This window comes from Bombyx mandarina, chromosome 25 (genome assembly GCF_030267445.1).
Source record: "Bombyx mandarina strain Sakado chromosome 25, ASM3026744v2".
In the NCBI taxonomy this organism is placed as follows: Eukaryota; Metazoa; Arthropoda; class Insecta; order Lepidoptera; family Bombycidae; genus Bombyx; species Bombyx mandarina.
In genome coordinates, this window is record NC_143231.1 from 7,265,952 (window position 1) to 7,291,504 (window position 25,553).

The 25,553-nt window shown below is 37.4% G+C and overlaps 2 protein-coding genes across 3 annotated transcripts in view; one reads left to right on the plus strand and one right to left on the minus strand.

Moving 5' to 3' along the window:
* LOC114247800 (proteasome activator complex subunit 4) overlaps positions 1 to 2,527 on the plus strand; it is a 31,702-nt gene extending 29,175 nt beyond the window's left edge. For both annotated transcript variants that reach the window (XM_089738685.1, XM_089738684.1), the window contains one exon: positions 555 to 2,527. In XM_089738685.1, the coding sequence (XP_089594811.1) occupies positions 555 to 929 (375 nt within the window). In that variant the 3' untranslated portion in view covers positions 930 to 2,527. The remainder of the gene's footprint in view (positions 1 to 554) is intronic.
* On the minus strand, positions 2,524 to 23,227 carry tst (superkiller complex helicase subunit twister). The gene is made up of 22 exons (XM_089738686.1): positions 23,096 to 23,227; positions 22,846 to 23,022; positions 21,948 to 22,206; positions 21,098 to 21,268; positions 20,319 to 20,614; positions 19,717 to 19,829; positions 18,961 to 19,192; positions 17,911 to 18,094; positions 17,264 to 17,401; positions 15,956 to 16,070; positions 15,687 to 15,813; positions 14,229 to 14,333; positions 13,253 to 13,409; positions 12,260 to 12,404; positions 10,709 to 11,031; positions 10,317 to 10,445; positions 8,359 to 8,491; positions 7,516 to 7,690; positions 6,794 to 7,010; positions 6,117 to 6,343; positions 5,165 to 5,317; positions 2,524 to 3,248 (listed from the first exon to the last, which is right to left on the minus strand). Exons 1-22 carry the CDS (start codon positions 23,132 to 23,134, stop codon positions 3,102 to 3,104), a joined length of 3,762 nt encoding a protein of 1,253 aa, XP_089594812.1. The 5' UTR covers positions 23,135 to 23,227; the 3' UTR covers positions 2,524 to 3,101.
* Positions 23,228 to 25,553: the final 2,326 nt, after the last annotated feature.

A 25,553-nucleotide genomic window follows, 5' to 3' on the forward strand; every position in this document is an offset into this window, starting at 1 on the left:
ACGCTCGGGGTCAACGCTCTTATGCGATCTGAAAACTACCTTCGTTTCATATTAAAGGTTCATAAGTCGATGTAAAGATAAAAAAAAACTATTCATTAAATATTTGTGTTTGGGCTTGGTTCTCTAATCTTTTATTTTTAAATTTAGTGCGAAATCGATATGATACTTGGTAATTTGTTAGAAACTCACCGTAGGTCTGTGTCTTTGTAGTTATAATAATATTTTCTAGCACTACCTTCCTGGAGTGGCCACTCCTGTCTTCCTTCATTTTATCTTGATGAACACTTTCAGTTGTTTAAGTAATTAATTAGCTTCACTCAATATTCACTAATATTTTTCGCGATCGCACAATTTTGATGCGCACGATTCAAACCCGACTTTATATATGACATTGATATAAAAGGGGAAAGGGATGGGACTATATCGATGCGCTCTCAATTACGTTCAAAAATATTACTGCGATGTATTCATTGCAGATAGCGTAAACAATTTGTCTGCCTATTATGTTAAGGTTTTCAATGTCATTTGCAAAATCACGTAAAATATTTTCACAGGTTCGACAGTCGGCTGCTAAGCTGTTGACAGGATTGATGCACTGTCGCGCTCTACCCGACGAACAGAGGACGTTGCGTTTGTTGATTCGCAGCGCTCGATCGAAGCAACTGGTGGAGAGACATTTCGGGGTGCTCGGCATGTGCGCCTACCTGTCCTCTCGACCGTACAGCATCGGGTCCAAGTTCGGCGACGTGCTGTCCGAGCTGTCCCGGCACACGAACGCGCCGGACCCGGTCCCCGCGACCATACGACGCGCATTAGCCGACTTCAGGAGGACCCACCAAGACGACTGGCCGAAACATAGAGATCAACTCTCCGAAGACGAACTGGACATGTTGGCGGATCTCACTTCCCCCCCTTCGTACTTCGCTTAGCTTGCCAACGTCAGCTACGTAAATCAGGACCTCCCATTTATATTGTATATTGTTCAGGTTTCGTTTTAGGCTGGCGACAGGCAGATCTGTGCAATGTAATCACAATCCGAGCTTTTTTATTTTTGCCAGAACAACGGAGCCAATTGTGGATGCAAATATCCGTAAATTTCGTTGATAAAATGTTTTTAAGTCAGTTGCCAGCTTAAAATAAATAAAAGCCGATATATGTAGGTAGTTTAAAGATTTGAATTGTTTGTAGAAATGTAGCAGAATTTAATCTTGATAAAAAAAACGCAAGAAAGCACAACAGACATGTGAGAAATGACATTTGGCTACATTGGTAGCTCGCTGTTTCTTCTACGGTATTCTGCTCGTTATAACGGGTTGCGGCATAAATAATAATTCTATTGGACGTTGATATATTTGTTTCTGTGGGATGTTTTGGGTGAAGACATTTTTATTGGGATTGGATTTTTTTTATTAACCATCACCAAAATTAAGTTAAGATTCATAAAGTAAACAATTCATTTCGTGACTGACCCGAAAATTATTTTGTATGATTAATGCATATAGGACGAAAAGTTGCTTTAGTAATAAACTTATTTCGTATACAGAAAATGTAATGTTTGGAAATTACATTTTTAGAACGGTCATAATTAATAGTTTTTCATTATTTAAATTGGGAATAAATCGTAATTATGTGGAATATTCGGTGCACTGTTGGTTTATTGTGCAGGGTTTTATTGAAATGTAAATTTTTAGCTCAATATTCTTGAAAGGTCATTGGGAAATCATAATCATTATATATATTTAAAGTTTCTAATTTTGTGTCGATCAACTGTAAAGAAAATTAATTGTTATTTTTTTGTTATATTTATATAAATATGTACCTTATATGTTTGGAATATTCGTCGCTTTGTATAGATAATTTCAGTAATAGTGAAAATGATGCCTGAACATTTTGACATGACATTTTATCTACTGTAAATAAATAAATGAACAAACACAAGTGTACATTAACATGTACAAAGCAGTAAATTCATTGACAGAAATCATCACCGAGCCTAAATTAAAGAAGTACCTTGATTCAGAAGGTTGGGGAACTGCCGTAGAACTAATCTGACGATATTCTGTGTAAATAGATGTTGTTAAAATTTTATATTTTAGGAAAATAGCTCAATTTTTTGGCCTCTACTAATTTATAAGATATGTATTTTTTGCAACACACAATTTATGTATAGCACTGCAATTAATTATGAAAAGTAAATTTTATTAAATCAAAGAAGTACACTCTTTGTGACGCAATAATCTTCAATTTTGTCTATGGTTGAACCGCAATTAATAACGTACGTTTTTTTTGGGAAGCCCTATCTTCGATAGATTCAATAATTTTCATAAATATAATTATTTACTGCAACTAACTACAAATTTCTGCATTGCGAAAAATTAAAAAAACAATGATCTGTAGAATATTCCCTTGTAAATTTTGTTTATTTATTTATGTATAATTGTGTATCCATTTTACATAGATCTGGTAAAGGAAGGTGATGAGACTGTAATTAATGTATCATTAAAAAAATTAATGAAACAAAGCTTCATATTTGTGTTTTATTATTCAAATGTAAAAATAAAAAATAATTTATCGCTACATAAAATTTAATATAGCGGCAGTATGGTCGATTATGGTTATAAAAATCACAAATTAAAGTTGTACAAAATATGTTTTGTATTTAAAGGTCTGATTATTTGCTATATACATTTGAAAGCGTTTACTATTTGAAATTAACATCCCTATATCTTTAAATATTTTATGGTATAGTCTCAACTGAATTTGCTGTGTAACTGTGTTTGATGAGCCGAGACTAATATTGTAATCATAATTTTTTTGGTTTTCTACTCATTTCATAGTTGCAATTCCACAATAGGAGATCGGACAGCAATAACAATAAAAAAAAATCAATATAAAGTTTTGTGAATTATGAATTTTAATTTACGAAAACTGCATAAATAAGCCAATTTTCGTTTGAGTACCCACGCATGACTATCAGGCTTGAAATATTATTCTGCATGGTTTTATTTAGTTTCATGCCATGTTGTCCGATTTCCTATTTCAATTTTAGAGTTTTACAATTAAAAGCATTTAAAAAAGGTATTTAAATTCATTAGTTTTTATTACGTATTCAATGCTTCTTTCTGGGTTGTATACAAACTGGCAGCGAACACGATATCTCTCTTTATAGATGTAGAAGCTTCCATCATTTTCGACTGAAGTTTCGGATCACCGATCGCCACGGATGCGTCTTTCACGTCTACCAGTAACTGTAATATTTTATAAATAGTTTATTTTATAATTACTGGTGGTAGGGCGTCTTGTGAGTCCTCACGGGTTGTACTGTTAAAAGTGAGATCTTACAAGGTCTACCTCAAGATGGGTGGCGGAATTTACGTTGTAGATGTATGTATATGGGCTCCGGTAACCACTTATCACCAGGTGGGCCGTGAACGGGTCCATCCATCTAAGCAACAAATTAAAAAATTCAACACGTTTAAAATTAAATTTACTGTAACACGATTGCGAAATAAAAAGCATTCTGAGGCTACATAAAAATATTGTATTCAGTTTAGTTGCTTTAAAATACTAACATATAAGTACATCTAAACGATTTAGCCTGCGAAAGAATGAGACAATCCTTATGAAGGTTTCATTTTTAATAGTTGTGAATTGTACACGGTTTTATTTTTTAATTCGAGTAAATGTTCGTAAGGGCGTCAGTTCAATGCAGGTATTAATTAGGAACCAGAGTATAGTAACCGGCAAACATCTTGAGCAAATGACCTTGACTGCACAGAACCGAATTTTAGATCACTTTGGTGGTGAGGGTGAGGCGCGACGGCAGGGGAAATCGTATCGAGCGCGTTATTGGTAGATCAGTCGAACCTTGCGTCCCGCACCGCGCCCTCTTTCCGCTTGCTCCCAAAAGTACGCTTGCGTACAGTGGAAAGTCTATCGTTATTAATCGTTTTAGTTATTTTTTATAATTGCTTGTTGATTTTGTTGCCATTGCTATTTGTTGAGTGTTTGTTGATTTTTTATAAAAAATACACTATGCAGTGACAAACTGGTGTAGTATTCAAAAGAAAGGGTAGAAAATTTGTGTACGACGTATATTGCTTCATTATAAAACAGGGGAAGAATGATATGGTAAAAGTAAAACAGACTTCGGAAGCAACAAAAACATCAGTGAGTACTGTTAGGTGCATTATTAACGAAGCTAAAGGCTCTGGCTTGCTCGCCGTGTTTCGGACTCCGGGTAAGAAAAGATCAGGGAAGAAGAAAGTTACCGGAATGGATAGTTTCATTCAATCTGTAATAAAAAGATGTAATCATAATAACTACATAACAAGCAGCGAAACTCCGTACCGTAGAAAGGTTTCGAAAAATTTAAAGAAGATATAAATTTTAATGGCTCGGAATGAAGTTTACGACGAATTATGAAAGAGCTAGGCTTCAGATGGAAAAAAAAAACAGAAAATAATCGGAACCTGGTAATTGAAAAAAGTTACATTCGATTACTACGAATCGAATATCTTCAAAAAATAATTAATTATAGACAAAAAAGAAGACCGAACCGACCGAGTTATAAACTACACCGATGAGCCCTATGTCGACTCATCACGATGATAGCGACTGGGGTGATGAAAACAGTGATGATGATGATGGTCAAGATTAAGATAACGAAAAAAAAATTACAAATACCAACTTCGCTTCAACTGAACCAAGACCTGGCAACAGCTCTAGTTTTTACTTAATAGAAGGAATATCTATTTTACCCCAAGATTCAATTATTAAAATTATTAACCTATATTTTTTGTTGATGTTCTAATAAATATATAAATAAAGACATATGTTGATTTTAATAATTTAATTGCATTATGACGCAGAGTAAATAATGTTTTTGCACGTGAGTGTACCATGCGCGAACTTACCCCCACTACGTCAACAAATGCTCAAGAAGTTTGCCGGCTATTATACCATCAATATCATTGATGCCACTTATTATTTCGCGACGTAGGGCTTGAGTATCAATTATATATTTAAATTATTGCTATATAAATAATAGGGGCTGTTCTAGTTACCATACTAAAATCAAAATAGTCATCAAAACCTCAGCACGTTGAGTTTTTTTTTCTGATAATCGAAGTAACATTTCGTATAAAAATTCAATTACACTTACCTCATGCAACTGCTGTATACATCTGACAATGATCCCTTCTTGAACATCCGTTAGGTCCATAATCTCTGCGAAAGGTTTCTCCAAAGCCCATTCATACACTACCCTTACAAGGCCAAAGTTCAACCTCTCTGCTTGCCCTTCGAAGTGACTTACCTGAAATCAATGTTAGTTTATCAATGTTAGTTTCGTTGTGGAAACGCCAAATATTATTACTAATATTATTTGCACTCCATCGTCGTACGTCGATGGTACTATATCCGGAATGGACCCTGAAGTACCAATAATTATAAAGTAATCTAATTGGACCAACATACAAACAAACAATCATCAAGTAATATAAGTCAAAGGAAAATATATTGAAGTTTTCTTTATCTTATTGTTTAGATTGGTGGACGAGCTCACAGCCCATCTGGTGTTAACTGGTTACTGGAACCCATAGACATCTACAAGGTAAATGCGCCACTCACCTTGAGATATAAGTTCTAAGGTCTCAGACGAGAGGCTATTTAAAACGGCTGCCCTGCCCTTCAAACCGAAACGCATTACTGCTTCACGGCAGAAATAGGCAGGGTGGTGGTACCTACCCGCGCGGACTCACAAGAGGTCCTACCACCAGTAAGGAATTTGTTAATTCGACTACAGAAAATTTAATATATTTCAAACGGTCAGCAGTGACGATCATTCATATAGTATTTTTATTAAATTAAAGTCATAAAAATTACCTAATATCAAAACTATTGTTTTTCCTTTTTCATGTTTTTTAAAATAAATCACTATGTTTATGTTTAGTGGAATTGTTTATTAGTAATATAATCTATAGCATGTCGTTTATTTGCTCCCAAATGACGTGGAGTGTAATAAAGTTGTGTTTAGGTAAGTTTTGTAAAGTGGCCGTAGTAATTTTGAAGAATCAGCGCTATCGGTTTGCCTATTGGCTACAAAAAATACTCACTAAATATTTAGCCTCTATAGACGCGATTTCGGCATCGATCTCCTCAATGGCTTTGACGCCTTCAGTCAGTTTCTCTGTGAGCGGGTTCGTGATCTGGGTCCTGGCTTGGAACACGAAGCAGCTGAGCAGCGCGGCAATTTCTGCCGGGGTCTTGTCGGCGAACACGTTCCGGAATATCAGCTCCGATATGATCAGTTCGTTTGTTCCCATTCCGCACGCCACGCGACCTGAATTATAGTGAAGTAATGGTAGTATATATACTGGGTGTTAGGAGATCGCTTCCCAAAACGAAGACAGACGATAGTACCGTTATGCCGGTAGGAGTAACGCCATCTATCGTCGAATAGTCGAACGAATATCGGAGGATCTAATAGCACCTAGAACGCTCGAGAAGTACAACGCCATCTATTGTCAGATAGCGGGAACACAATACTCGACTTGTGTGGAATGTTCTCGATAATTCTAGGGAAGCGAATTGAGAATTTAAGTGTTCTGTTTGTGTTCTAAGTGATAAATACAGTTTTAATTTATACTTCGGTGGAATTTTATTTATCCTGAGCCTCAGCGCGTAACATTACTATCATCTGTCTTCGTTTTCGGAAGCGGTCTCCTAGCACCTAGTATAGTTGTAGTAACTTTAACTAACCGATTAGACCGATTTAGATTATTCTTCATACCTTTCAGTATAACGCTATCGTGTTCGTCGATGTAGCTCAGCTCCCTGAGGACTAGCAGTCTCCGTTGGTAGTCGGGGTAGAGAGACAAGTTTTCGAACGACAGTAGACGTTTATATTTATCTCGCTTCCTCTCAGCTTGTTTGCGTTCGTATACCACAGCGAATTCAGACTTGAAGTTCGCTATATCGGTAAATTTCTTGTGGGCCTCGAGTTCAGTCTGAAATATATAATATTATAATATGTACCTACACGTTTAAACAGTCATGCGTTTTGATCAAAAGGGTAGGTAAACGCCTTTTTTTTTACTGGGACGGTTTTTTCTAATATCTTCTTTGCCACTAGAACTAAAAAAAAACATAATAATCTTAAGGTTTGGTTTTTCATTTATTTCTATCATATTCCAAAATGCAATTTTAAGATTGCATTCAAGTGTAATAAGGTTCAACATAACGTCTTTTCTTTTATTAATTTTTTCCTACCTATTCTAGGAACCTCGAGGGGTAATTGTAGATTCGCCGAATTAGTAGATGAGCTCGCGGGGCTCAAACCTGACGACGTTGCTATGACTAACCCTAGCTAGAGCAGTGCTTCGCAGAATCTACTACCGGATTGGAAACGCGACTCACTGAGAAGATCCGGCAAGAAACTCCACTTAACACCAGGTGGACTGTGAGTTCGTCTACCCATAAAATTTTTTTTGTCTAGTTAAGGTGTATACATACGGCTAGTGTTTTTAGCTTGTCTAGTGCCTGCAGTATCTCGCCGGTGGAGATGGCGAGGGAGTGCGTGAGGTTGATGCGCTCGAGCTGGACGGCGCCGGCGCGGGCGGCGTGCGACATGCGGGACAGCTCCTGCACCGTGCTGGCGCAGCTCGCCCCCACCGGAGCGTCCTTGAACCTGACCAGTCAAGCACACTTTACGGTACGCCTTAACCGTAGATCGGAGGGAATAGGGACTAGGGGTAGAATAAGGAAAAATCAGGGTTGTCACAACGCTTTTGTGAGATTTCATTTTGTTGAAACTAAATTTTAAATTTATTAAAATGAATATTGAAACATGAGAAGAAGGAACATTAGCAATATTAAAACGTTTTTGAATATTGAAATATAAACAAAACATACAAATCTGGGTTGTCACAATGACTTTGTGAGATTTAAATTTGTTAAATTAAACATAACTTTTATTTAGTCTTTAAGAATATTAAATAGTTTAATTCAGTCGTCAGAGTTTTGTAACTGATTAAAGATATTGAATAGTTAATTACCTAAAGGTAAGTCCCTACTTAACAACTAAACAGTGCCAGCCCTCTCGAAAAACTCTATTTTCCCCATATGTGACCCGATTCACCCCAAAAGCCAAGGTGGATCAGGTCAAGCTAGTTTTTTAAGTTTTTATGTATATTTTTCAATGAAATATGAAAATTTAAACCTCGGGAATCTTCATTTTATTGGTATTACCCTAAGAAAAACCGCTGAGAATTTGTGTTGGAATTGGAAAGTGTTCCAATTCCCCTCCAATCTACTGTACTTCAAATATATCTTGACATTAGTTACGTGTGAACCCACCGCGGTATCTGCCGCTGTTCCCAATCTTGTATAATGCGAGTGACGTCGATTTTTAGGTTCATTTTCGTTACCGCAACTATGTTCCTTGGCGCGATACACAATACTTTATGATCCATCGTGCTTTCCTCTGTACCTGAAATAATCAAATGTTCCGTCGGGGTCACCAGCGTTGAGTCTCTATATCGGGCAAGGATTAATAAGACACGTATTCGGTTAAGTGACTAACGTATGTTGGGATTACAATCTAACGTGCTATCGACAGCCCGACAATCCCGAGAGTCGGGATGGCCTAAAGAATAAGACGTCCGGTGCATTCGTATATAGCGATGCACCGGTGTTCGAATCCCGCAGGCGGGTACCAATTTTTCTAATGAAATACGTACTCAACAAATGTTCACGATTGACTTCCACGGTGGAGGAATAACATCGTGTAATAAAAATCAAACCCGCAAAATTATAATTTGCGTAATTACTGGTGGTAGGACCTCTTGTGAGTCTGCGCGGGTAGGTACCACCGCCCTGCCTATTTCTGCCGTGAAGCAGTAATGCGTTTCGGTTTGAAGGGTGAGGCAGCCGTTGTAACTATACTGAGACCTTAGAACTTATATCTCAAGGTGTGTGGCGCATTTACATTGTAGATGTCTATGGGTTCCAGTAACCACTTAACACCAGGTGGGCTGTGAGCTCGTCCACACATCTAGGCAATAAAATAAAAAAAAGACTGACGTAGCATCACTGCAATATAATTATCGCGAACACGTACATATAATTATTAGTTGCTATGGGGTCATTTGTGGTCCCTGCAATGTATTTATAATGAATAGGCAAATTGATGACCTCGCTCTACTTGGAGAAAGAAAGCAGCACGTTATAGACGCACTCAACTGCCTTCAACAAGAAGCCTCTCGGATTGGCCTTCGCGTGAGCCACGAGAAGACAGAATATCTTCACATGCGTCGATATAAAAACATAAGACGGAAGCGAGAAGACCTAGTGGTGGGAAATACGAGGTTCAAAGGAGTGGCTAAATTCCGGTACCTTGGCTGCACTGTGACAGACACCAATGACAGGGAAGATGAAATCGAAATTCGTATACAAAATACCCTACGATGCAGTGCAGCCCTACACCCGGTTCTCTCTTCGAAGCTACTAAGCAGGCGCACCAAGATTCGGATATACAAGACTCTAGTCAGACCGATCCTATTGTATGGATGCGAAGCATGGACGCTCACACAGAAAGAAGAGGCAAAACTTCTCGTGACGGAGCGAAAGGTATTGAGAAAAATACTAGGACCAGTTCGGAAAGAAGACGGTTCTTGGCACGTCCGGAAAAATAAGGACGTGGAGAGGCTTTTTGGTGAGCCAAATATTCTGGGGGAGATGAAGGCACGGAGGCTCGGATGGCTCGGACATGTAGTACGTATGGAGCAGGATCGGGCTGTGAAACGGGTGTACACGGGTGTACCGGAGGGACGCCGCCCCGTAGGGAGGCCCAAGTACCGCTGGTGTGACGCTGTGGAAGGAAATTTACGGGAGCTCCAAGTGTCGGACTGGCAAGGTGTTGCGCAGCGCCGGGATGAATGGCAAAGTTTATTGTCGGAGGCCAAGACCCACTTCGGGGTCATAGCGCCAGCTCAGTAGTAGTAGTAGTAAATTGATTGTCAATGGTAATGACATAGTTTCTTAGCGTTTATCAATTACGTCTATACCTTAATAGTATCAATAAACTGCAACTATTTATTAACCTTTACATGTCAGATTAAAAAGGAAAATTCGGTTTTTTTTATTGGCATCTTAAGTCAATGTTTTCATAGCTCACTTCACCAAATGTGGTAGATACTTCTGTGAGCAATGCTGAGCAAACATCAGACGGCACTCGCGTTGTTTTTTTGGCTCATTAAGCTTTCATACTGTAGTGTATTTATTTAATATCGAATAAGTATAGTTACATTACGTACCTATGGCATCGTATGTAGCAGAGAAACTGAGCATCCGGTACCAATTTTCGTCGATTTCGAAGTTATAACGCGACGAGTCTTGGATCGGCGTGTTCAGTACTAAAACCTTATACGGAGTTTGTCGTGGACCTAAAAAAAACATATTTTAAAATTAAAAAATTAACAATTTAGTTGTTCAACCCAATAAAGAATACAAGTTTAGGACGCTGGATTTTACGCAATTTAAGTCTTTTTTTTTTTATTGGCCTTGTAGGCAGACTAGCATACAGCCCACCTGATGGTGAGTGGTTACCGTCGCCCATGGACTTCAGCAATGCCAGGGGCAGAGCCAAGCCGTTGCCTATATGCTGTATAATATGTTTTTGTTACATTATTAAACATTAAAGACTCACCAGTGCTATTCAAATACACGGCCAGCTGATTGATATAAGGCCCGGCGGAGACGATCAGTATCTTCCCTGCGTCCAATTCCTTTGCCACCTTCGATTGGTTCAGCAGTATGGGCATTATCTCGTTGAGCACGTCGAGGTGGGCGGCCGCGGTCTCGTAGAAGGCGGCGAGGGGGGCGAGGTGCGCCGCGAGGGGGGCGCTGCACTTCTCGGAGTACTCCTTCTCGGCGACCTCGAGCTGCCTGCGGTAGTTGTCCGCCTGACAGATCTGGTTGAACTCGCAAAACGAGCGCTGCATCATGCCCTCGACGGAAACCGTGGCCGCTCTGTGGGACAATAATTCGTCTTCTCGCATTAAAACTGTACTAGTGGTCCCTTGGTAATCAAAATTTGACTTTTTATTTTTTATTGCTTAGATGGGTGGACGAGCTCACAGCCCACCTGGTGTTAAGTGGTTACCGGAGCCCATAGACATCTACAGCGTAAATGCGCCACCCACCTTGAGATATAAGTTCTAACGTCTCAGTATAGTTACAACGGCTGCCCCACCCTTCAAACCGAAACGCATTACTGCTTCACGGCAGAAAGGCAGAAATAGGCGGGGTAGTGGTACCTACCCGTGCGGTCTCATAAGAGGTCCTACCACCAGTGAAAAACGACTATAATTAATTGAAATTATAAGTTTGTATACCACTATTCTGATTCTATTGTCAAAAACTATTATACTTCTATAATCATAGACTTTGCCAAAAATAGACTTTAGAAAAATATTAATAAAGACAAACAATATTTAATCTATTCTCAATTTGACCACAGACCTTACGCTATAAGAAAAGTTTGACATTAAACAAATAGTATGCATGCGTGTGTGTGTCAAATACATGGTATGTAGTGTGTGTAATGATTTTTTATTGATTTAATGTATTTTTTATGCATATTTTAAAAAACTATTATCATTCTGCACTCCTTCCCTATATCTATATATTAATACGTGAAGCAAAAACTTTGTATCCCTTTTTACGAAAATTGCGCGGACGGAGGAGTATGAAATTTTCCTCACTTATAGAGAATATAGAGAAGAAGTGCACAATGCTAATATTTTTATAAAAGAATGCATAAAAGATATATTAAATCAATAAAAAAAACATTACACACAATACATATCATGTATTTCACGCACACACGAATGCATACTATATATTGTCAAACTTTTGTTCTTGACGTCTGTGGTCAAATTGAGAATAGATTAAATATTGTTTGTCTTTATTAATATTTTTTTATAGTGTAGCCTTGGCAAACTTTATGATTATAGAAATATAAAATACAATCATAATAGTGTACAAACTTACAATTCCAATTAATTATAGTCGAATTTCGACTACTGCGGGACCTCTAGTTCTCTATAAGTGTGGGAAATTTCATACTCCTACGTCCGCGCAATTTTCGTAAAATGGGGGTACAAAGTTAATATATAGATTTTCCAATGACACACGATAAAGACTGACATAACCAAATTGTAAAGGTTTCGATCGACCTAAAAACGAGCGCACGTACCGTAGTAAGCTTAGGATCATGGCATATGTAAGTCTGAACTGGGAGGAGAGCTTCTGCGGTGTTCCCAATAACATTCCTTTTAGCGTCACCAAATCCGGAACACTTTCTTTGCAAAGTATTATCACTGTGCCGGTGTCGTCCAGACCTGTACCAAAAAATATTACTTTAAATTATCGCATCGATGGTATTTTCATGGCAAAATTTTCTCTTAGAGGCGATTGACTTAACCGTTATGAGGTTCGTTCAGTTCAACTTTGAGAATAAAAAAAACACGTATAGCACTCGGGGACTGCCGCGGTAAAGCTATTGCATAACATTTTTTATCATCTTATGCAACTATATAATAATTAAACAATTATAATTTAATATTAAAACAATAATGAAATAAGACCATGCTATATTTATAAACATTAACAAAAGCAAAACATTAACTGTCCCCTTTACACTCATAAGCTAGACCGCGCGAGAGAGAGATGGGCAGACTTTTCATGATGCGCATGCAGTGCGACGTCACGCCGCGCGCTTATTCACAAACACTACACAATCGCAACGCGTGAATGTGTTGAACGCGAGCTACATGGTAGGCGGAGTGGAGGGTGTTAGGTTTTATTTTCGTTACAGAATTTCTTGATTCGGTTGCCACGCTCAAAGCTATGCAATAGCTTAATATTTTAATAATAATTAATAAAAAAATAATGTTTATTGCTTGTTCCGACAATATACATTTAAAGCGTTACAGTATTGATGACCAATAACAGGTTTTCATATACAGGCCATACGCAGGAAGGATTCTCATCTCATTAAAGGTTGACCGTATTTTCTCGAAACATCGCTTTGATTTAGATTTTTGTGTTATTTTTATTATAGGAGTTACCGAGATACACTTCAGCATTTGTTAGTTAAATAAATATTATTCTCCAAATGTTGCTAGAGCGAGTTATATGGTTTATTGAATATGGATACTCGGCGGCCATCCTCGTTGGCGCGGGTTACCTCTCCGTCCAGCCCTTCCCGCCATTTGTATGTATTCGGCCGGAGCGAGGGTCCTGCGCTCGACCCCGTCAAACTTGGTGATCTCGTCGAAGACTACCGTCCTCGCCGGCATGTTCACGCCCATCGCGAACGTTTCAGTCGCGAACAATATTTTAACCTGGAACATAGTAAATTAATCAATTTACGCTGCTAAAAGTCCTTAATTAATTTTTCGAGTTTGGACGATTTTCATTTTTTATTGCTTTGATGCCCATAGGCATCTACAACGTTAATGGGCCACCCACCTTGAGATATAAGTTCGAAGGTCTCAAGTATAGTTACAACGGCTGCCCCACCCTTCAAACCGAAACGCATTACTGCTTCACGGCAGAAATAGTCAGGGTGGTGGTACCTACCCGCGCGGACTCACAAGAGGTCCAACTACCAGTGAATTTTGCTTAAAGACATGCTTGAAGTCAATTATACTTGGAATTCTGACTCTAGCTCAATCTGTCGCTCGACAATATCATTTCCAAACATTAATGCGGTAGGTGAGGTAAGTTATAAGGCAACATGACGCTCCCGCTTCAGATAACGGGATCTGATAGTGGCACCGGAAGGTCGGTACGTTATAATAATTTTGTGCAATTCTTTTTCGTGCAAATGGCAACACTGAAATTCCATAGCTGTCAATTATGACTTTGTCGATTGTTATGAGAGCGCTAAACAAAAAAAACAACAAAGCGTTATAATTTTAACGATCCATTACGAAATAGGGGAAAATTACATCGAGACAACATCTATCAAGAACTTGGCATTCACACTTCAAGAGTCCCTGATTTTTCGGGATGTTGCAAGCGCGAAAAAATCAGTTGACCCTATTTCTAGTCCATTTTTGGGCGTTATCACTGCAAATCGATGGCTAGAATAAAAATCGATATGATATCGACAATTGGCTATTTTTAGAGCGAACAATTAAAATGTTTGAGGAACTTACGAAACCGGTCTGAAATAACATTTCAACGATTTCCTTCAGCAACGGCAATATACCGCTGTGATGCACGCCGATACCGTTTTCTAAAACTCTTTGTAATCTTAAAACCTGAAAATATAGTAAGTTAATACAAATGAACATGCATATTATACCTTCTAATGTTTTTTTATTAAAGAGACTAAGAAGGCTCTCGATTCCGTATGCCTTCAAGATTATTTTTTCGCAATTTTTACATTAATTTGACCTAAATGATTGATATTATATATGTATTAGATATTATGAGTCACTCAAGTTTTAAATTTTAAAACTAAATGTTGATCTAAATCAAATCAGAACAACTGAAATGGATTTGTACATATATCGGCTGTGGTATTATTCATAGATCGTCACGGCTCTAACGATATGACGGGAGTTAACATCTCCCTAGCAGCTACCAATGATTTTAAGTAAAAACAAGTGATCACAAATTACTTTGATTGGTGAAGGACATCTTGTGAGTCCGTAAGGGTAGATACCGCCTTTTTATTTTTATATTGGGGACCCCAGTTTACGGATACCCGACCCGTGGGAATCAGGCCGGGTTATATGGGGCTCCAAACTGACTACCGACTAAACTCCATTGATCACTCTCTCCTAGTCTAAGACGGAACTCTTTCAGGGTAGGTAGGGGGGATCTCACGGTCAACGTGCGGAATTATTAAGGTCCAGAACATATTTTTTTGTTTTTTTTTTTTCAAATTAAAGAATGGTCATTATTCAAATGCACATTGGGCAGCCACAACCTTGGTGTCTATGGTCAGCAGTGGCCGCTCTATCTATTTATCGATTCTATCTATCGTCTATATGCTATGTGAGCCACTAAAAAGATGTACCCATGCAGGTTTAACACGCATTTAATTGTGGGCTATATATTTCACATTTACCTCCCCTTCATGAGTCTGTGTAATGTTTTTTTCAAACGAGGTTCGAGGAGAGTGGTCAGAGATAAGCTGTGCCCACAGTATTGCTGACAACAAGAGCGAGCAAGAGGGAAGAGTGACCAGTTCGTAGGCACTAAGGCAATAAATAAATAAAAAAGATGTGCGGTGTCGTGGGACACTGGATAGGAACGATGTTCCTTATTAAAAAAATATTAATTTTAAGATCTTTAAGGTATAAAGAAAATAAAACTGGAGGTTTCGCAACAACCTACGGTCATTCGGTAACGTGCGAACTTATTGTGGTACACTTCTTTCACGTTTGTTTGCATAAGAGTTAGTGTATTGCGCAAATGAACGCTCTGAGATCGTGGTCAATGAATTATAAAAAAATATTTTATCTTTTGTACGTTATTACAAAGTTAAGTCGTACACTAATAAATAATAATAAATAAATAAATCCGTATCGTCTCATAAAGAACTTCGTTCCAAAAACTGTACTTTAATAGCTGTTCCGACAGCATAGATGGTAAAAATACATTACTTGCGGCAATTTACGGTCAGGCTCCTTCAATCGCTGCAGGCACCTCTGAAAGAATGATCTAATGTGACTTTTCTCTTTCGCCGTCGTCAAATCGACGGACATCAAATTTTCCGCGTTCTGGTCACACCTAAAAAAAGTGTTCAAATTAATTTAATTATTACAGACTTTTTATTGAAAATTAATTTAAAAAAATCACTGTATTATTTATAGAGCAATGCGAATGTACAAAAGACAACGGGGTTAATGTCCGATTTTAAAGACAAGCTTACCTGTTGCGTGATAAAGTGAAAGCCACAATTGGAAGTTTGTCGTTTTGCTTCAAGTGATCAATGAAGGCGACCCACATCGTCTGTTCAGCTTTGGGGTTCATGTATTGTTTCCCACCTTAAAACATATTATTTAAAGCTTAAATGGGTGCACGAGCTCACGGCCCATTAGGTGTGATGTGATTACCGGATCCCATAGACATCAGAAGGTGAAAGATGTCGCCCACTTTCAAACATGAGGTCTCAATTGTTATTGTGTGACGCTCATTCCCATCCTTTGAACGTATGTATGATTCGCAGAAACAGGCAGTCTAATGGTGCACAATACCAGTGAATATTGTTTATCTGTCACAATACAACGGTACAATACTTCGAGAATGTTATTGTCCGTTCTTCAGTATATCCCTCAGTCGATATTCACGGGAAGAGATAGAGTTTTTATTGCCCTTGTAGGCAGACGAGCAAACTGATGGTGGGTGGTTATCTTCGCTGATGTACTGTTACGGGGTGGGCCCAGGAACTCTTTTTAAAAAAGGAAACTGTGACTGACACTGAATTTATTTTATAAAAGAAATAGTACAAACGATGTGTGTTTTCGCGCTCAAGTCAATTCTGTTCTGCGGCGGTTTTTTTTCCTACCTATGTTGATAACCTTGAGAGGCTATTTCAGCTTCGCCTTAACGTGTAGGTGAGCCCACAGGGTTCAAGCCGAAGTGTTGCTAGCACTGGCCCTAGCAAGAGCAGTGCTTCGCAGAATCTATCACCGGATCGGAAACGCGACCCACTGAGAAGATCCGGCGAGAAACTCAGTGGGCTGTGTCTGTGGGTTAATGCCGCGCTTTAGCAATAAATCTTCTTTATATAGAGATGATGCATTCAGGAATGTCTTAGTCTGCATTATTATTTATATTGCGTTATTATTGAGGGGCATATGTAACACAGTATGTCGGAAATGACAGGGTCACAGCCATGTCGATGACTACTATGGCAACCCTGACCGACACCATCTATGCTAAACTGTGATTAATAATAATAACAAAAGAATAGCTGAAGAAGATGGGTGGGCGATGACAAGACAGTACAGGCAATCTTTAAGCAGAAATAGGCATAGTTTATGCTGTAAGCCATTGAGAATCGATGACTGGTAGTCGTTAATAAATAGTTTTTCCAAATTAATTCATAATACTTTTTTATTGATTTATTAAGGTGTTTCTTTGATAAACATTATGAGTAGTGAACTGGTCTATGTACCGGTCTCGAACTGATAAATACTGTTTTTAAAATTAAATAATAACGAATAATCACACAGACCTTTCGGGCCAAAGTTTTTCTTGTAATCGTTCTCCCTGGACTTCTTAGCAGCGAGGGCCTCATTGTATCCACGGAGCAGGAAGTTCCCTTCTTGATCTACCACTTTGAATCTCTCATTCTTTGATTTACCACCGCTGCCTACCAAAATACAGTTTTATAAATGATATTAAGACAATATTGTACGGGGTTTAGAGTATCTCGTGTATTTGGTCTAAGCGATATTTATCATTGCAGTTAAAGGTGTGTTTTATTTAATATTAGCATCAACGCAAGCGCGTAACCATATTAGCGCTGAGGTTCGGGGGAAATAAGAATTCTACCGAAGTACAAATTGGAACTGTATTAACATTTAGAACGCTTAACGAGCACTTTAAAATTCTCAATTCGCTTTTTCCGTTTCGCATTAGGGGAACCGTTCGCTCTTTGTTGAAGTTCCGATTACTGACCGACTCGTGCCATCTCTGCAATGCTTTTTTAGTAGAGACGACATCTCTAGATTTATGGAGAACGTTCTGGGCAAGTCGAGTAGTTTCGATGTGTGTTTCTGCTATCTGACAAAAGATGGCGTTGTACATCTCGATTTTATTACGTTTCTGCTATTTGGTGATAGATGGCGTTACTCTTTATCGGCGTAATTATATTAATACCTGTGTACAAATAATGGCACAGCGGCACCGGTCGTTTGGGAGTTGATACGACGAACACCTTCCGTTTTTTCGTTCGTCCGACCCAGTCCGCGAACTGCAGCGTGTTCGGTACGGTCGCGCTCAGCATCACTATCCTCACGTGGGACGGCAGGAGGATCAACACCTCTTCCCATACGTAGCCGCGCTGTGGATTAATTATGAAACTGAATTAAAGTTAATCGTGGATTTAAGCGGATCGGTTCCCTTGTTCAGTGCGTATTGGAAAATGAGCTTCATTAGACTATTATGAGACCCTTTGAACTGTCGAAGTCTGCCGGCATGCCCAAGTGCTTTAGGAATTATTAATTTAGGTAGACATATAGTTGAGGATACAACTGTTACCGAGTGATGTTTGGTGCACAATAGCTGTAGCTTGAGATGGCTAGGATTACAAGCCCGTATGTGTTTATTAATGACCAGACTAGCGTCATTAGAAATCTTTTGATCTTTAAAAACTTTGACATAAAATTATGTCACTGTCACAATGATATTTCATAGCCAAGCTATGAAATCTTCTGCTGAAAGTTATTTACGGACATTTTGGCGGGAACGCGAAGAGTGAAGTTAACTGATTTGTCTTATTTTGTCTATTTAGTGTTTCTTCAGGTTTAAATGGGTAGTAACGGTGGTCTATTAACTATTTAGTCTCTGTGAAAGTGCACAAATGTGGGAAAATGAAACAAAGCCGCTGAATATAACTGCTCGGGATTCACCAAAAAGTCCACTGAAAAAATCTTAGTAAATGACCACCTTTTTACTGAGATTATATTTCATCCCATCCCATTTAATTTAATTTCATCGCAGTTGATTAATGTCTCAAATTAATCATCTTCATTTCATTTCACTCCATATTATAATTTTTCATAAAAAAAAGAATATAAATTAAAATAAGACATGACCTAAAGGTCTTAGATAACAGGTCACAAAATCCCTTAAAACAAAATTGTATCATCGTGGTACTACTTATTAACCAGTCGACTGTTTGTATTCAAACAGCGATAAACGCCTCACCTCGACATTATTGATATAATGTACTTCGTCGAATATTACAAACTCCAGATCTCTGACAACATCGGAGCCGCAGTACAGCATCGAGCGGAGGATCTCGGTCGTCATCACGAGACAGGATGCGGTGGCGTTGATTTGCAGGTCTCCGGTCAGCAAGCCGACATCGCCAAACAACTTGTTGAAATCGTTGTACTTCTGGTTCGATAAAGCTTTAATTGGAGACGTGTAGATGGCCCTTGAATTTGTTAAAGATATATTTATATATTGTATAAAGTTGTTATAAAGAAAATAAAAATCCTAATAAGATCCCAAGAAGATTTGGAATACTTGAGGAAATGTTGCCAGCTTCTTGAAATGGTAAAGCTGCTTTGGACCTATTTTTGTTACACACTCTCATACTCTTTTTTATTTTCTTCTATAAGATTTTTTATTTCTTACCTATATTACTGAATAGTTTCACTGAACAGCCATTTTTTCAAGTGCTTTAAGTTTATATATTTTTTTTTGTGAATTTAATTTAGTATTAAATGAATGTGCATTATAATTCAAACTTAATATAATACATTACCGACGATTCAAATTGGCTATGACGTTGTAGCGAGTATAGACAGGCATTGTCATATAACAATGTGTGGAATGAAATTAACTACACAAATACTTAAATTATTAAAATTAAGCTGAGTGAAAGATAGATGGGCCATAGTATTCATGTACAAAGAAATTCTGTCCACATTCCTTTCATGAAGATGGTATAGGTACCTTGTGTAATTTCTTCTTGACATCGCAATTGCATATTCTGCGACCACCGTTTTACCAGCAGATGTGTGAGCAGCGACAAATACATGATGACCTTCTTCTAATTTTAATATTGCCTAAAACAATCATAATATATTTAAAAAAATGTGTACTTTTTTTTTAAGTGAAACTTTTGAAGTGAAACTTCTTTAGATTCGTTGTGATTTCAAACTCGATGAAATGAAAAAATAAGTCCATAGAGACACAAACACATAAATGTATAGGATTCAGACGGCGAGAGAATGAGATAGAACACATTAGCTTAGACGTTCTCAGTGTAGTGTTTTTTTAATACAGCGCCATCTATGAGATTTTTTAATACTAACGTGTGTATGAAACCACTTGTAGTGAATTTTAATTTAGGATTATATAATACGTGAAATATCAATTCACATAGGGTGCTACCTCATACTATAAAAGATGATTTACAATTATTTACTAATGACATGATTTTACATATACTTAGACATTTAGGATAGTTGTATTTTAATTTTTGAAGGTTTCTACCACGCATGTTTTTTTTATTAATTTTGAAAACATGTAACATAATATTAAGATTTACTAACTTGCTTCTGGAAATTATCCAATTCAAAAGGATATGAATGAGCCATGTCTTTAATCTTGTCTCTAAATTCTGGTACAGGCTTCGAAACATCAATCATCTCGGCCCATTCTGTGGAAGTCACTCCTAATTTTCCCACAGAACTGGTTATGTCCAATACTGGTATTTCTGGCAGTTCTACAGGAGGTTTGACGACAGTTTCTTCCAGGAAATTTTCGTTTTCTATTTCATCTGTTGCTACTTCAATATGACTTGGTGTTTTAGGTTTTTGAGGTTGTTCACTATCATCTTTCCATAGATCTGTAATTTTATATATTATAAAAAAAATACATAAATTTCATTTATTAGGAAAGTTCTCTTTTGTAATAATAATAGCTAGGTAAATAACCAGATTCGATTCCTTTTTTATTCTTTTTTTAGTTGTAGCAAAATGACAGTTGAGAGTTGGGACAATTTTCTAACGTAATTTAATGTAGGCTGTTGGTTTTTTATCATGTCATGATTACTCATGATCAAAAAAGATAAGTCATCACAGCATGTCAACTGATAAATTAAAAAACGTCATGAAACCACTAATGTGTTACATTATGTCTAGCGTGGGTAGATCTTCCCAAAAGATGGACCAACTACCTATTGAAGTTCGCGGGGATCTGCTGGATACAATTACTGCAGGGTCGATCCTTGTGGCGAGGCTTGGGGGAGGCCTATGTTCAACAGTGAACGTCTGTGGGCTGATAGAATAGAATGTCTAAAATTTTTTGACTATAACGAAAGAAACTTTACCTACTAAATGTATATTGTTTTCCACTATCTCTTCCAAATTAATCTTGATATTGATGTCGACATCCTCAATGTCATCAGGTTTGTCTTCAGGTTTGCCCTCATTGAGCAATGTAAAACCATCCTCAGCAAACAATACACTGTCCTTACAGCCTGGTGCTACAGTTAATATATCTGTAATGACAGGAACAGTTGACTCATGTTTTAAATTTTGTCCTAAACAGCAAAATGATTACAAAATTATAGTTTCTAACAGATTGTTTATTTATTTACAAAGTAAGTTTCCAAGCAGAGCAGTGTTTTATAAACTCTATTTAAATTTACTCAATTTTACTTGCCTGACTTTTTAGACTGTCTGCTTTAGCATTTAATATCAAGGATACTATGTACATGGTGATTTTCATGTAAAATCTATACCAGCGGTTCTCAACCTTTTAACTCAGTGATGCACTATCATACAAATTTGTGACACTCTTTCTTACATACAAAATTGTGTATAGTTGAAGTGAAGGTTGGAAGATGGGTAATTATGAGGGATAGGTATACTAGTGATAGGTGTACTAAAGTATACATCATTAATCTATTAAACTTAGTTGTACAATTAACATCTAGTAAGCAGCTATGTATTTACCCCATATGTAACATAGAGACGAAATTCCTTTGGGATACCTTAGATATAAATATAGTACCTATTCGTAAATTTGTAGTCCACGTGATAGGGGCTTGTGACTCATCTGACACATCAACGCATAGTGAGACAGTGGTTGAGAGCCACTGATTAATACAACTGAACAAAATTGAAAAGTCTGGTAATAAATTAAAGGTTAGAGTATGTCATATCTTCAAATCACACCTTCACCCAAAAATTTTCCAGGTACATCATTCTCTGTATTAAGGTTGATTTCTATCTGTTTTTGCTGCTCTTCTATCATCTTTTGAAGATCTTCTTCAAAACCAGCTGGTAAAAATGGACTCTGTGTTGTAGTACCACGGGTGGCAAGGCTTGGAGGCAGTGGTGCTCGAGCCATTGATAAGTTTTCCTCGTCATCCTCTGTTGGTATGCAGATTTCTTCCACTCCTATAATCTCACCTGTTAAAGGATCTCTAACTACCTAAAATGACACATTTAAGAGAAGTGTTACAATTTGCATATTATTTTCGAAATTTGAGAGAATTTTAAGAGAATTTGTGTTGTTAATTTATATTTGCTTGATGAGTTTTCTTACACTTGTTGGTTGAAGGTTGAAGTCTAAATTTTTTTGTTTGACTGGCTACACTTCAAACCTGAATGCATATTTAAGGAGGGATAAACACGAAAACATTTCTACATCTACATACTGTATATATTGCTAGTAGTGGTTGTTTTACTTGTTCTGCAGCTTTATAAAATAAGTTTTGAAAGAACAAATTTTCAAATTTCACAAAATCTATTAAATGAACAATATTATTATATAGCTTAAAGCAGAATAATAATAAATCCTAGTTTAAGTGTTTTGTTCAGATTTCGTGAGTCGTAGGCTCTATTGAAACCATATTTACGGTGGTCACGGATGAAAACTGTCAAATGAAAATAATAACGCAAGATTAAGCTGTAAAATTTTAATTAAAAACTACTTTAGTGGTAAGGCAACCTTAGGTAGGTCTTACTTAGTCAATTATCAAAGAGTAAAATGATCTCAGTAAAGTTACATATGTAACAAGTCAACTACTGCCTAATTTAGTAGCCATCTGATTTTCTTCAACATAATTACCTCAAGGGTTGTGTCCGGTTCGTTCTCATCATCATCATCTAGCAAAAATAAGGAATCTATATTGGGTTTTCTATGCCAATGCGTTTGAGAACGTTCCCATTTATGTATTTTTAATTTTTCTGGCTGTAGCAAATAATCTTGCACCCAACTATTCACATCTTCTAATATAGGAGGAATCTGGAACATATTGTAACGTGAAAATTTTATTGAAATTTCTCAATTAATTTATTTTATCTGGAATCTAAATTACTGAAACATCGGAGAATTCGTCTTTGGTATCTTGCGACATTATTGGTTATTATTAAATAAATTCTGAGCAATATAAAAAAAATACACAACTTTAATGTGTTTTGAAAAATTTGAACATTTTGAAGTTTTGAACTCTCAATTTTTAATGTTTGATTTTTCTATCGAGCGGGCAAAGGGAACATAGCCCATACAGTCAAGTATTTTGTAGAAGAAGTCATGAGTGTTGTATAAAAGGTATAATGGAACGTTTAAGATAACAACATAGCTGTTGGGTGAGACGAAGTGGAAAATCCTTTGAGAAAAATGGACACTTCATGGATTTTTTCGTAGAGTTACTGAACAACTTTCCCAGATGCTATAAGATTAATATCAATCAACAATAAACAACAATCCACACAACTTAACTCCTCGCGCTACCTCCAAAAAGTCTCTCATAATTTACACATTACAATTATTAACTTTTACCTGATGTGTGGACGAGCTCACAGCCCACCTGGTGTTAAGTGGTTACTGGAGCCCATAGACATCTACAACGTAAATACGCCACACACCTTGAGATATAAGTTGTAAGGTCTCAGTATAGTCACAACGGCTGCCCCACCCTTCAAACCGAAACGCATTACTGCTTCACGGCAGAAATAGGCGGGGCGGTGGTACCTACCCGTGCGAACTCACAAGAGGTCCTACCACTAGTAATTACGCAAATTATAATTTTGCGGGTTTGATTTTCATTACACGATGTTATTCCTTCACCGTGGAAATCGATCGTGAACATTTACTAAGTACGTATTTCATTACAAAAATTGGTACCCGCCTGCGGGATTCGAACACCGCTGCATCGCTAGATACGAATGCACCGGACGTCTTATCCTTGAGGCCACGACGACTTAAATTTTTATAAATATTAAAATATTTCAATATTAATAATAAAATATTTCAATTGTGAACAGGGAGGATGAAAAAGGGAAACAAATACTCAGTATGTTAATGCTTTATTATCATCAACTAACGCATTTTTTCACTGACAAGAAATAATAATTACTAATTTTAACACATGGTAGGTAATAATTGTTTGCGAAAGTCTAATCTAATCAGTTGACAATAAATGTCGACCTACAAAATATGTGGAAATGAAATTGTCATTGACATGACTAGGTAATCGAGAAAACTGCTATAAATACTTATAAATTCTTATTTTATTTACTTTAGAGTAATATTAGGTATATATGTAAGCTCGACTCGTGTGACACAACAATCCTTTTATAATGGCCGTCCCAAACTATATGTCTGATGCAGACGACCAAAGGATAAATAGTCGCCATCGCCCTAAATACGTCATTTCGGATCCTCCCGATCCACTCTCGATGCTTGTAAGTAGACATTCCAAGCACTGGACACCGTTCCCGTTGAACCCGTCGAATGCGGCAAAGGATTTGTCGCACTTAACCCACAGCCCACTGTGTTTCTCGCCGGACCTTTTCAGTGGTTCTTGATTCCAATCCGGTTATAGCGTCAGCGAAGCACTGTTCTTATTAGGGCAGATGTTAACAAAGTCTGCCAGATTGAGACCCACGAGGTCGCCTACACATTCAGTGAAGCTAGCATCATAAGCTTCACTGAATGTGTAGGCGAGCTCGTGGGGTCGTCTCAAGGTTACTAGCAGTAAGTAAACAAAAAAATAACGGACTCATTCTCAGTTTGGCTTAAATAGCCATAGATGAGTAGAAGCTTACGGCACACCTGATTTGAAGCGATTACCACAGCTCATTGATATGTACGAAGTGAATCTCAGTGCATGAATTTCCAACAATAAGAGGTACAAAGTTTTAACTCAATGCAAATACTTTATTTAGATACGTTCAGCCACGGAGAACTAAAAGCAACTAAAGAAACAAAGCCTTTTTTATATTTGAAAGAGTCCTCACTGTTATTTATTTAGAACGTAGTTTTCTCTTCCATGCTTAGAAAGTAACAGATAAACGGTTCCTATTTAACTCACTTAGTATACATAATATAAATATATGTTAACAATTGTTTTCTGGTGGTAGCCTAGGTGGTGGTAGTACGCTTTGTTCATACCACCTTATTTATTTCTGGCGTGAAGCAATCATGGATTTTGGTTTGAAGGGTGCAAATATAATTGAGACTTGGATTTCATATTTTATAGTGGGCAATGCTATTCACGTTGTGATATTTAGTTTGGACTCAGGTATCAACTCGGCTGTTAGTGCAGGAACATCCAGTCTGGACAATAAAATATAAACTAAATGTAGACTTAAAAAATCCTGATCTCCGTAATATAAGAGAGATTAGAGTATTTAAGGTAAGGTTTTATTAAGTATAATTAACGATATTTAATTTGTCAATTAAGCTTACGAATTTCTTTAGACTTCACAAGATATATGCATATTTAATGTATGCAACGATATGATACGTATGTGAGTCAGTGAGCCGCGATG